General features: G+C 48.6%; 5 protein-coding genes across 5 annotated transcripts; 3 read left to right on the plus strand and 2 right to left on the minus strand.

Moving 5' to 3' along the window:
• Positions 1-472: 472 nt before the first annotated feature.
• Triagg1_5619 (uncharacterized protein) lies at positions 473-2215 on the plus strand (the record flags this gene model as incomplete). The annotated part of the gene is made up of 4 exons (XM_062900154.1): positions 473-607; positions 669-739; positions 801-914; positions 970-2215. The coding sequence occupies 4 exons, from the start codon at positions 473-475 to the stop codon at positions 2213-2215; spliced, it is 1566 nt and encodes a 521-aa protein (XP_062755419.1).
• A 557-nt stretch (positions 2216-2772) lies between these two features.
• Triagg1_5620 (CAZyme family GH74) lies at positions 2773-5484 on the plus strand (the record flags this gene model as incomplete). Its single annotated transcript, XM_062900155.1, has 4 exons — positions 2773-3101; positions 3159-3945; positions 4005-5397; positions 5465-5484. The coding sequence occupies 4 exons, from the start codon at positions 2773-2775 to the stop codon at positions 5482-5484; spliced, it is 2529 nt and encodes an 842-aa protein (XP_062755420.1).
• Positions 5485-6016: 532 nt separating this feature from the next.
• On the minus strand, positions 6017-6832 carry Triagg1_5621 (uncharacterized protein; the record flags this gene model as incomplete). Its single annotated transcript, XM_062900156.1, has 1 exon — positions 6017-6832. One exon carries the CDS (start codon positions 6830-6832, stop codon positions 6017-6019), a length of 816 nt encoding a protein of 271 aa, XP_062755421.1.
• Positions 6833-9575: 2743 nt separating this feature from the next.
• Positions 9576-10726, plus strand: Triagg1_5622 (uncharacterized protein; the record flags this gene model as incomplete). Its single annotated transcript, XM_062900157.1, has 3 exons — positions 9576-9751; positions 9833-10424; positions 10505-10726. The coding sequence occupies 3 exons, from the start codon at positions 9576-9578 to the stop codon at positions 10724-10726; spliced, it is 990 nt and encodes a 329-aa protein (XP_062755422.1).
• Positions 10727-10778: 52 nt separating this feature from the next.
• Positions 10779-12492, minus strand: Triagg1_5623 (transcriptional regulator family: Fungal Specific TF; the record flags this gene model as incomplete). The annotated part of the gene is made up of 5 exons (XM_062900158.1): positions 10779-11369; positions 11425-11649; positions 11707-12011; positions 12051-12389; positions 12459-12492. 5 exons carry the CDS (start codon positions 12490-12492, stop codon positions 10779-10781), a joined length of 1494 nt encoding a protein of 497 aa, XP_062755423.1.
• Positions 12493-12510: the final 18 nt, after the last annotated feature.

Here is a 12510-nt window from a genome sequence, read left to right on the forward strand (position 1 = left end):
TCACTTTATATTTAGCGGTTTGATACTCCGTAATCCGGATGGGGTCACCGAAATCTTGGGGGCGAGCGTGTGTCTTGGCTAATCGTTACGAGCCGTATGATTTCCATCTCTGTCCCTGACAGACAGTGCCAGCAGCTGCATTACACTGGAGTTCCCTGCACGCCAAGGTAGGGGTTAGACAAGGAACGACCAACATGCATGCACCAAGCCAGGTCGGGGGACTCAACCCGTTGTGCGCTATTCCCAATTCAATTGGAATGGTAGGATACAAGTACTTCGCATTGCTCACATGTTTGCAATTGTCTGGCCATGCGTGTCTACTGCATGCATCCTCCCTCCTGCATCATCCATGGAACACTAGCTGCAGATTTTAAATGATATTTCTTTCTTTCCTTTTTCCTCTTCCTTTGTTTTGTTGTGGCCTTTTCAGCGAAACCACTTCTCCCCAAGGTGGCTCCGATTCACCGCAAAAATGGTAGTTGACGATAAGGAGATCTCTGAAGTCAATGATGCCACCATTGGCCTCAACGATGATGCCGATGAGAAGAAAGGAAATGCGGCCGACCGCGCCGACATGTACCGTATGGGCAAAGTCCAAGAAATGAGGGTTCGTGCCAGTTGACTCTTGCACTTTAACTCGCCGAGTTTTCTAACGCAACATCTAATAGAGAAATTTTCGCTTCTTGTCCATATTTGGCTTTTCTATGATTCTAATGGCATCGTGGGAGTTCTCTTTAAGGTAAATTGGGATTTAACAATGCGGTGATGGCTAGGTTACTAAGTGAAATTGTGGTTTAAAGTGTGTCTACAATCGGCCTTGTTAACGGCGGAACTGCCGGTTTCATCTGGATGTTCTTTGTTTGCTGGATGGGTTTCCTCTTGGTGAACACGACAATGGCTGAAATGGCTTCAATGTGCGTCATTTCCAATCCATATATGTCACTTAACTTCTCACCTCAACGTCTGTAGGGCTCCAACGACTGGAGGACAGTATCACTGGGTATCCGAATTTGCGCCACCGCAATATCAGAAATTCATCAGCTACCTTATGGGTTGGATGTGTGTACTTGGCTGGCAGACATCATGTGCCTCCTCGGCATTCATCGCTGGCACGCAGATTCAAGGCCTCATTGTCTTAAACAACCCCGATTATATCCCCAAACCATGGCACGGTACTTTACTCACCGTGGCCGTTGCGGCTTTCTCGGTGCTCTTCAATACTGTCCTCGCCAGAAAGCTACCACTGATTGACGCATTAATCCTTGTGATTCACATCTTTGCCTTTTTTGGCATCCTGGTCACTCTCTGGGTTCTTTCGCCCAGAGCAGACGCCAAAGCAGTCTTCACTGAGTTCAGTGACGGTGGAGGCTGGGGCAGCGTGGGAGGCTCAACCCTCGTGGGAATTCTCGCAGGAATTTTACCACTGCTAGGCGCAGATGCTGCCGTCCACATGTCCGAAGAGTTGCGCGACGCCGGCCGCGCTCTGCCGCGTTCCATGATTACGACGACAATCTTCAACGGTGCTTTTGGATGGATCATGGTAATCACGTTTTCCTTCTGCATAGGCGACTTATATGAGGTCATCGAGTCGCCAACTGGTTATCCCTTCATGCAAGTCTTTTACAACTCGACAAAGTCAACGAGTAGCGCTACTGCGATGTCGGTGTTTATTGTTGCCATGACTGTGTTCTCCAATCTTACTATGGTGGCCACGGCATCGCGTCAGCTGTTTGCGTTTGCACGAGATCATGCTGTTCCCTTCAGCCCTTGGTTTTCCAAGATTAAAACAGGATGGGATGTGCCGCTCAATGCCATTTTGACGACTTTCCTCATCTCAAGCCTTCTTTCCCTCATCAACATCGGTTCGGCTGTCGCACTAAACTCCATCACTTCCTTGGCAACAACGTCACTTCTATCCAGCTACATCGTCTCTACTGGCTGTATAATCTGGCGACGATTGACGAATAGCCCGCTTCTACCATCCAAGTTCAGCTTGGGTCGATGGGGTCTCACCATAAATATTGCCTCTGAGGCTTTTCTTCTTCTTATTTTCGTCTTAGCATTTATGCCTGGCAACCCGAAGCCGACAGCAGCTCAGATGAACTGGAACATTGTGATTTACGGTGGTGTAACACTGTTTTCCTTGGTATACTATTTCCTTCGTGGAACTCATCGATATAAGGGTCCGGTTGCTTATGTCAGAGCACTTCAATAGTGGAGAGCAGCACCGTGAGTTGAGTTGTGTTGAACTCAGGCAGGCCTTTACCTGTATAATTACGAAATAAAACACTTTGCTATTAAAGATTCTTTCTATTTGTGTTGTAATTTCGGTAGTGTATCTTCCGTATCCAAAAGGGTAAATATACGTATAGCCTCTATTAATACATAATAATTAACAGCCTAATAGTCATACAATTGAACATAATTGGCGCGCATGCTATTGTTAGAGGTGAGATCCACATTTCGGACATAATTCAATTATCCTATTTATTAAACTCCTTGTCCATGCTCTTTTTTGAAGGCAATACAACATCAGAGAATTGTGTGGTAGCCCAAAAGGGTATTTACACATTGTCGCATACTGCACATAGATTAGGCAATAGCATCTCTCCAAAGACCAAAACTCATATTGTTGCCCTCAAAATTCCCGTCTATTCAAATAGTATATAAGAGTACGATGTCTCCCTGAGAGAAGGGATGGTCGTTGAGCTTCCTTTCTTTTCACTTTCAAAGGCTTGACTGTGCGGAAGTCATCATATTTCTTGGTCATATATGGCCATGAAGTGCCTTCGAGTGCTCGCTCTCTTCCTTGGGGCGGCTATTCCCGCTCAGGCCGCGTTTACATGGAAGAATGTCAAGATCGGTGGCGGCGGTGGCTTTGTCCCAGGCATAATCTTCCATCCCAAGACCAAAGGAGTGGCCTATGCCCGAACAGACATTGGTGGCCTTTATCGCTTGAATTCTGATGATTCCTGGACCCCAATCACGGATGGCATTGCTAATGATGCCGGCTGGCACAACTGGGGCATCGACGCCGTTGCTCTAGATCCGCAGAATGATCAGAAGATATATGCTGCAGTCGGCATGTATACCAACAGCTGGTTTGTGAAGCTCTATTGAACGTATTTCCAGAGTTGACAACTCTAACACATCATCAGGGATCCCAACAATGGAGCTATTATTCGCTCTTCAGATCGTGGCGCCACGTGGTCTTTCAGTAACTTGACATTCAAAGTCGGAGGCAACATGCCCGGGCGTGGTGCAGGAGAGCGACTGGCTGTAGACCCAGCCAATTCCAATATCATTTATTTTGGAGCTCGATCTGGAAACGGTCTTTGGAAGTCTACGGATGCCGGCGTTACCTTTTCCAAAGTATCGTCATTTACGGCAACGGGCACATACGCGGCAGACCCGACTGATCCCAACGGTTACAACAATGACAAACAAGGCCTTATGTGGGTAACCTTTGACTCAACAAGCAGCACCACCGGTGGTGCGACTTCTCGCATCTTTGTTGGCACAGCTGATAACATCACTGCTTCGGTCTACGTGAGCACGAATGCCGGCTCCACGTGGTCAGCAGTTCCCGGGCAGCCAGGAAAATATTTTCCTCACAAGGCCAAGCTCCAGCCTACGGAAAAGGCTTTGTATCTGACATACGCCGATGGTACAGGACCATATGATGGCACGCTCGGGTCAGTATGGAGATACGACATCACCGCTGGAACCTGGAAAGACATTACCCCAGTTAGCGGATCAGATCTCTATTTCGGTTTTGGTGGTCTCGGCATCGATATCCAAAAGCCAGGGACTCTTGTCGTCGCTTCACTAAACTCATGGTGGCCGGATGCCCAACTGTTCCGTTCCACAGACTCAGGAACGACATGGAGTCCTATATGGCAATGGGCGAGCTATCCTTCAATGACCTATTACTATGGCATCTCGGTAAGCCAGATTTCATGGTTTGAATCCACCAAGACGCTTATTACTGACCTAGTTCCCAGACTCCAAAGGCCCCATGGATTAAGAATGATTTCATTGATGTAACTAGCGAATCACCATCTGATGGACTGATCAAGCGCCTTGGTTGGATGATTGAGTCGCTTGAGATTGACCCGCTAGATAGTAACCACTGGCTCTATGGCACCGGTATGACCATACTCGGCGGTCATGATTTAGCCAGTTGGGACACGAAACACAATGTGACAATCCAGTCGCTTGCGGATGGCATTGAAGAATTCGCCGTCCAGGGTCTAGCTTCTGCACCTGGTGGCAGCGAGCTCTTGGTCGCGCTTGGAGACGAGAACGGTTACACATTTACAAGTCCTAACAGCCTTGGTACCTCACCGCAAAACGTCTGGAATACACCAACATGGGCGACGTCGACGAGCGTTGACTTTGCAGGCAACTCAGTCAAGAGTGTTGTCCGTGTTGGCAACACTGCCGGCACGCAGCAAGTTGCAATTTCATCAGATGGCGGCGTGACATGGAGCATCAACTACGGAGCTGACACTTCTATGAATGGCGGCACTGTCGCTTATTCTGCCAACGCGGATACGATTCTCTGGTCCACAGCCTCATCTGGTGTGAGGCGCTCGCAGTTCCAGGGCAGCTTTACTGCCGTCTCCAGCTTGCCCGCTGGTGCTGTCATCGCGTCGGATAAGAAGACCAATACTCTCTTTTATGCCGGATACTCATCCACTTTCTATGTTAGCAAAGACACTGGCAGCACCTTCACATCTGGGCCAAAGTTGGGCAGTGCCACCTCCATTCGGGATGTTATTGCTCACCCGACAACCGCGGGTACTGTGTATGTCTCAACTGATGTGGGCATCTTCCGTTCGACCGACTCGGGCACGACCTTTACCCTCGTCTCTACGGCCCTGACAAACGTTTACCAGATTGCCCTCGGCATTGGTTCCGGCTCAAACTGGAATTTGTACGCTCTAGGCACCGGTTCAGCTGGCGCCCGCCTTTATGCGAGCGGAGATAATGGCGCAACATGGACTGATATTCAAGGCAGTACTCAAGGTTTTGGTGCTATCGATGGTGTCAGAGTCGCCGGTAGCGCCAGCACAGCTGGTCAGGTTTACGTAGGCACCAATGGTCGAGGTGTCTTTTATGCTCAGGGAACAATTAGCGGTGGTAACGGAGGAAGCTCCTCTTCATCCAGCGCCTCGAGCAGGTCTAGCACCACCACCTCAAGCCGTACCACACTCTCTTCTTCAACCATTTCGACTACCCGGACCTCTCTTGTGACCTCGACAACTCGCACCAGCTCGTCGGCCAGCCCTTCAGGCACAGGTCTTGCCCAGCACTACGCTCAGTGTGGAGGTTCTGGCTGGACTGGCCCGACGCAGTGTGTTTCGCCATGGACGTGTCAGAAGCAGAATGACTGTGAGTAATCATGCATGACTACAAAATTGTCATCACAATGACAAATTTACTAACTGAATGTGTATAGTTTATTACCAATGCGTTTAAACATTATGAACTTGTATATTAAATGATAACGACAATCAAGCACTGACACCACGTTTAGCAATTTGGCAAAATGATGTAAAATTTACTAGTTATAATACCAGATGGCTCATTCAAGAGTGAATTGTAGCAGCTGATCAAAGATTCCAAGGTATGCGAGCATTGGTTTAATGCAACCGAATTTAGTTGGGATGAATAGCGTATACTGCGATGCCTCTCCATTCCTCGTTCTCACCCCCATCCAACATAGTAGAAGATGTATTGCGTTTCTCGGGAACATAGTGCAAATAGCATTGACAGATATGAAAAATTCATTAGGTGGCTTCTTTTAATTCACTAGTAATTCGTGAGGGACGAAGCGTTAAGGCAGTCGTGCATGCTATTGACAACTACCATGCAGAAAAAAGCGAAACCTCAAATCATCATCACCATTTCCGTGAAAATTCCAAAATGATAGCTGTAGAAGGTATAGAAGCTTCTTGTTCCATCTTTGGATTAAACAAATCATGACCATTTCTCGACCCACTCTCGTCATTCAACCTTTGACCGCTGCTGGTGGCGGTGTGGCGATCTCATCTGTGGATTGAGCTACTCTGGTAGCCGCCTTATGCACGATGGACCTTATCGGGCTGCTTCGCGATTTTTGCTGAGACTGATAGTTCCCTCCAAACCGAGACCGAATCCCGGGACCTTTTGCATCTAGATCGGCCTTGGCTTGGTTGTACATGTCTTCAATAATGAACACCTCCTCTTGGGCGTCAAGTGTGCAATCTATTAAACAGAGCTCTCGTTCGCGTTGTTCAATATGCTCACGAAGCTCCCTCCATTGGTTCTCTTGGATTTTGAACCGATCGGGAAGGCCAGATCCTTTGAGATAAGTTAATATTCCCGCCATGATTGTGCCCATGGCGCCGAGTCCAGTAACCGCATGGCGAGAGCCATCAGCAGCTCCGATTGCCGTTAATGAGGCGCCAACGATGATTTGCGCTCCGAGGCAAAAGTTGATGATAATGTGGAAGATTTTATAGCTCTTGGCCGCCTTTTGCTCTGCTTCGACTACCCGAAAGTAGAGGCCAATGTTGGGTGCTGCTCGCCTGGCATGGCCGGTGCTGGACAGCGCAGGCACAGTGTCTATGCCCGTCAGGGAACGAAATGCGAGAAGCTTGTCATTCGGCGGGATTAGCGCTTCGTGATCGGTCTTGATTATGGTGACTCGTTTCCCGTTGCTGCTAGTAGTAGTCTCTTGACCTGCCGGGTCATCGTTTGGGGGATAGCCTTGCTCTTCTCTGTCCGCAGGCAAAGGATCTCCCATATCCATAGCACGTGCGGCTTGGACGATTTTTCGAAACATGACGTCCTAAATACACAGAGATCAAGGACGACTACAGGGCAGGATATGAAGAAGAAAATCGGTGAGCAGCAGTGAAGAAGGAGAAGAAGAAGAAGAAGAAGCGGTAACAATGACCCAGTTGTGTTTCCACAAGATCCGTGGATATGGATCTATCTTGGGATGCTTTTTGAAGCTAAGAAAGGAGGCGATTATAGCCCACAGGAGATCTTCGGGCCTAGATCAAATTCTAAAAAGACATGGCAGAAGATGTTTGGGCAGGGTTTGGGCCTCCCTCCTTCGCTGCCTTATACCACCCACCACTCCATGCAACTTCTCCTGCCTCATGCAGCCTGTCGTAGTCAAGGGAGCCACTGCCGCCTGCAAGGGACTCGATTTAGTCCTCTCAGGACACGGGCCGTGCCCAATTCTTATTTCGATAAGCTCGTCGCTAACTGGATTGAGATTCGCACGATAAAACCCAAGACATGATTCGGCGAAAAGCAGGTGGCAGCTGATACAGCAACCCCGCTTCAGTGTGCGGCTGAACTCATTTGTGGATAAAAAAAGATGATCTGCACCTGGAAGACCGATGAAAGATTGCCGAAGCTGAATTGTCTGGTGTGGCAGACCAAATAAGAGAGATGGTGAAGGGGAGATGTCCGATTGGAGTCGTGGTTGATGAGAAAAGATAGAGGATACCATTAAGGGAAAGCGTATACGGAGTTGGAGTGAGCATCGCTTCACAAGTAAAGTTACTATTTGACATTGTTGTCAGGTATTTACTGCTAATCTTCGCTGTCGATCATCATGCTGACAGTTGAGATTGTCCGTTTCTTACTCATATTTCTCCGTCGTCGCTCTCTAATAGGACACATCGTAGTGTTTAAAGAATTGTCATAGAACATTTATACTAAATTGTGCTTTCAGATTGTGTATAGCTATGCCGCCATCAATAGCTTCACGAAAGAAGAAGGAGATTGAAAACTTGGGAGAAACGGCCTAGAATTGTTAACAGAAGTGTCTCAGCTTTGTGGATGGTCCCTCTACATATTCTTTGCTCCATGAATGTTCCATTCTTCAAGAATCCATGGAAGACCCAAAGTTACCGGGTAACCAAATGGACTATCCTCGTATATAGAAGGGAATCAAACAAGTATTTTAGCATAGTGTGCAGTATGAGACAAAGGTCAGCTGCTCCTCCACTTGTTTGAGACTTAGGGTCCAGACAAAGCTCTTAATTGAAGCTACAGCAAGCCAGCCTTCCTTCTAAGCCAAATCTAAATATATTTTAAGGCGCGGATTGCAACAAAGTCAGTGTCAGCATGGCATTTCTCGACCTGAATGGCTTTGAACAAAGACAAAGGAACTCTTCAAAGTGAGAGAAACCTTGGTAGGCGGTGAGAGCTGTATTGCGGTAAGTAGATATGGAAAAGACGGAGAGGGAGGGCTACTGTCAGACGATCAATCAGAAGATGAGATCGATGGAGTAAAGATTACAAAATGCATCTTGAGAAGCAAGTTGCCAGTTCTTCTGATATGAAACGAATACATCTACGTCCACCCTCTTGATTTGCTATCTAACCTGCTGCCCAGTCATTACAGAAAGTCCTTTCACAATGCACAGCCATAGTTTGCTGTCTACGGAAGCGAGGGTGTCTGTTGCCTTCATAGGTACTACTTACTGGAATGGAACTATTCTTATGGTCAAATGACTTTTTTTTTGGACGCTATGCAATTATTGTAGACATTCCTGTCCTTCGTATAGATGAGGAATTGCTTGCGTGAACGTCAGCACCTAGCGTCACGGCTTGTTATGTGAGAGATCCTTTACGCTACATCCTCATCTGGAGATGCCAGGAGCAGAGTAGTTAACCAGTCTATAATATAGGAGGTATGTATTGCTTCAAGTAGTTTATTTTCCCACGTTTTATTGTAGGCATATTGTTCATGTACAGCCGCTGTATATTGAAGATGCCTAACGGTGTTTTGACTCTCTTGGCCATGTGCAGCGTTAGTGCGCCGCCTTTGCAAGTACAACGACTTTGATGAAGCGACAAGCAGATTTCTCCATTTGTATAGAATTATAAAGCGTCTCTCTCGAAATAAGAGCGGACCCCAGAAAGACTACGCGGTATTGGCCACTTCTCCATCCTGGCATACTGGTATAAGCTAGTCCCCCTCTTGCGGCGGAGACGACATATACCCCGTACTCACCCAAGGAAACGAAATCGCTTAAACAACAGGGGCCAATGACAATTTATCAGCTGATGGAGTCATTGTGAGGGCTTGGTGACGGCAGATGGAGTAGCGCACGATCCGTGCATCGCAAACTCTTGCTTCGATCAACTCAGCGCGGCGTGGGATCCCCGATCTGGTCTAGTGCATCGTCAGAAGGCTATTGATCTACTTCCGAACTGCATCTCGGGCCGGCCTGTCAAACGGATCTGAGCAAGGGCCTGCGAAGGCAATAGTCTGCGATGGCGGTAACCGAGATGATTGGCCGGCCGGGATCAGCTGTAGTTGTAAGTCGTGTAAGTCTACCATGAATCAGACGCCTGGAGGTGATATTTGAGAGCACGTCCATCGGCACCGTTATATGAAGAAACTGGATGCGATCGTGGCAAGGAGAGACAATGACCGTCAACGGGTATAAGAAGGCGACGGAAATCACACAATGTTATGGCTGTAGTCAATACTTCCAGCAGCAGCTTACACTTGCAACATTCAACACCAAACACCCCGAAACCGGACGTTACCTGTAAAAATGGACACCGCCACCAGAGATGAGAAAACCATCAGAGTCGGGGCCGTTCAGGCCGAGCCTGTCTGGCATGACCTTGACGGATGTGTGGACAAGACCATACAACTCATCAATCAAGCGGCTGCGGATGGCGTTCAAGTTCTTGGATTCCCTGAAGTTTGGGTTCCAGGCTACCCATGGTAAAAAGACTCTGCCAACAATGAATCTGTACCTCTATCTGGGACTTCATGTGCTGACACTGTGAGTTTCATGGATGCTAGGCAGATGTGGTGCGCTCCACCAATTATTCAGGCGACTTGGGTCCCCCAGTATCAAGCAAACTCCATGACAAGGGACTCTCCTCAAATGAAACGCATTCAGGCTGCCGTCAAAGAAGCCGGCATGTTTGTCGTACTGGGCTACAGTGAGCGCGAGGGAGCCAGCATCTACATTGCCCAAGCCTTCATCTCGCCCGAAGGCGAAATCGTCCACAATCGCCGCAAAATCAAGCCAACTCATGCGGAACGTACCATCTGGGGAGAAGGGCAGGACGAATCTCTGAAAACCGTGGTGGATTCGCCGTTTGGTAAGATTGGTGGCCTCAATTGCTGGGAGCATCTGCAACCCTTGCTGCGCTACTACGAGTACACGCAAGGTGTGCAGATTCACATCTCGAGCTGGCCGTCCATCTTCAGCATGCCCGATCCTGAAAAGATCTCCTGGCTCTACCACGAGACTGGCGAGGCGAATTACCGCATCAGCCAGAACACGGCGATCGAAGGCGCAACGTTTGTCATATGCTCTTCCCAGATTCTCACAGAGAAGGGTCTGGAGAAGAACAGCATACTAGCCGGTAATCCAGTTACTCAGGTGGTAAGTCAACATTGTGCCAGCCGTGTTAGTTATGTTATCTCCATGAGCAACCCATTGGCTAACCACAACTTCTTGTCTAGCCCGGCGGTGGCTTCTCTCAGATCTTCGGCCCCGATGGAAGGCCATTGTGCGAACCAGTTGGAGCAGGCGAAGAAGCAATTCTCCAAGCCGACATATCTCTGGGCGATATCTCCAAGGCCAAGATATTCCTCGATGTTGCCGGCCATTATGCTCGACCGGACATGCTGAGTCTCCTAGTCAAACCAACAGTTGCCAAACATGTTACAATAATGGAAAAATAGAGAGCGCTCTTTGCTAGATAGAATGTTTACCGCACTAAATTACATGTTTTCATTATATAAACCAGGGAACTGCCGTCTCGTAATTGATAAATTCCCACCATTTCGTACGATGCAAGTACGTCGAGTCAGCCTGAAGATCGTAGTGTTTCCAGCAAGTTTCAATAAGATTGCGCATTACCCGAATGTTGCCGATGTTCCTCACATTATTCATCAGGTCCAAGATTCGTAGAATCCTGATGCGCTGTTCGTCTGTCTGGCATTCGCAAGCAACCATGAATATAGGCCATGGGCTTGTAGCCACCCCCAAGCGCTCCAATATGTCAAAGACCTCTTCCAAATAGGTTGCTTTTTGCTCGTCGTCCCCGGGTAAAGGAATAACATGAAGCAGGTATAGAATGGTTCCTATGCGATACAGCTCTGCAGTAGCCAGAATGCGTGTGCGTCTTGCAGGGGCCTCGCCAGCCTCTTCATCGGGATCGAGCCTTTGGACAAGGTTATGTAGCGTATGCTCCAATTCGAATCGCTGTTGGATGAGTTTGGGCGATAGCGGATCAATTTCTTTCTGTATGATGGCGATGCGGAATTTGTTCACTCGGTGAATTATTGCAATTGTCTCCAACGAGCACCCGAGAGCGCCAAGTATCTGCCACCGTTGAAGTTAGCTTGAGAAGAGCAGAGTTGTCGTTGCAAAAACCCACCAAGGTGGCATCGCAGTTCGACGCTCCTAATAGGAAGAGAACATCGATGCAATTATGGGCTTGCCGCATAGGCTGGCTGAAGCATGCCAACACTTCGTGGTACAGGAACCAAGTGAAGAGGAAATCTGCTTTGATATGCCTTCGATGCTCCGGGTACAACCCTTCCAGCATGTATTTAGCACCATCAAGATGCGTCGTCCAGTGGCCGTCGGTCTCGTCGAAGACCTAGCGTCGGTTAGAAATGCAAATCCCCTATCCGTCCATTCACCCTTTACAACTTACACTGTAGATACAAAGCATCATAGATGCGGCAAACTGCGTCTGGTTGAGGTCGATATTGCTTGTTTCATGTCCGGGAGTTAAAGAAGCAGATAGATAGCGGACTGCATTCGTCTTGTATGTTAGAGCGGCTTCAGTACCGCCGCGGTGAAAGGCGGCAACGGCCATCATAGAGTTCCACAAGGCTTTGGTCGCGCTGTCGCCCCGTGACAGCACCATCTGGACGAGGTCGGTCCGGAAGCCGTTCGTGACTTGCGTGGTCGATATCATTGGAGCAATAACGCGCTCATCTTCGTAGATGTCAACTACTAGCTAGATTTATTAGATGGGGACCTTTGGATTCTTACAGTATGACATGAATAGAGCATCTTGGCCGACCATTGTCGGGTAGAGATTGAGAGTTCGGGTGGGCTTGGAGAGAGTTCTCGCAATAAGCGCATTGTAAGAAGACGGGTCCAGCGACGAGGCCACATCGTTATGGTTGACATTGAGGAAGTGCCGGCCATAGTTCTTGGACGCCTCCAGCGGGTTTTCCGGCGGCTCATAAACTACGAAGCCGCTGTCCTTTCTGCGGCCGTCATGGCGATCCGGCCACAGCAGACGGAGGCCGTAACCCAAGCATTGTCTGCCCGTGCGAGTGCAGTTGTGGCACACAGGCAGATCCCTGTCACACCCTATTTTCCGCTCTGGATGGCGCGCCTGTCAGCAATCGAGCGGATGCGCCAGCGCTTCAACTGGGGAAGCCAAAGACTCACGTTTACATGTCCAGCAGCCTTGTTTGGCCTTCATATCTTCTAGGTCAAAGTC

This window comes from Trichoderma aggressivum (assembly GCF_033847375.1).
Source record: "Trichoderma aggressivum f. europaeum strain CBS 100526 chromosome Unknown scaffold_020, whole genome shotgun sequence".
NCBI lineage: Eukaryota > Fungi > Ascomycota > Sordariomycetes > Hypocreales > Hypocreaceae > Trichoderma > Trichoderma aggressivum.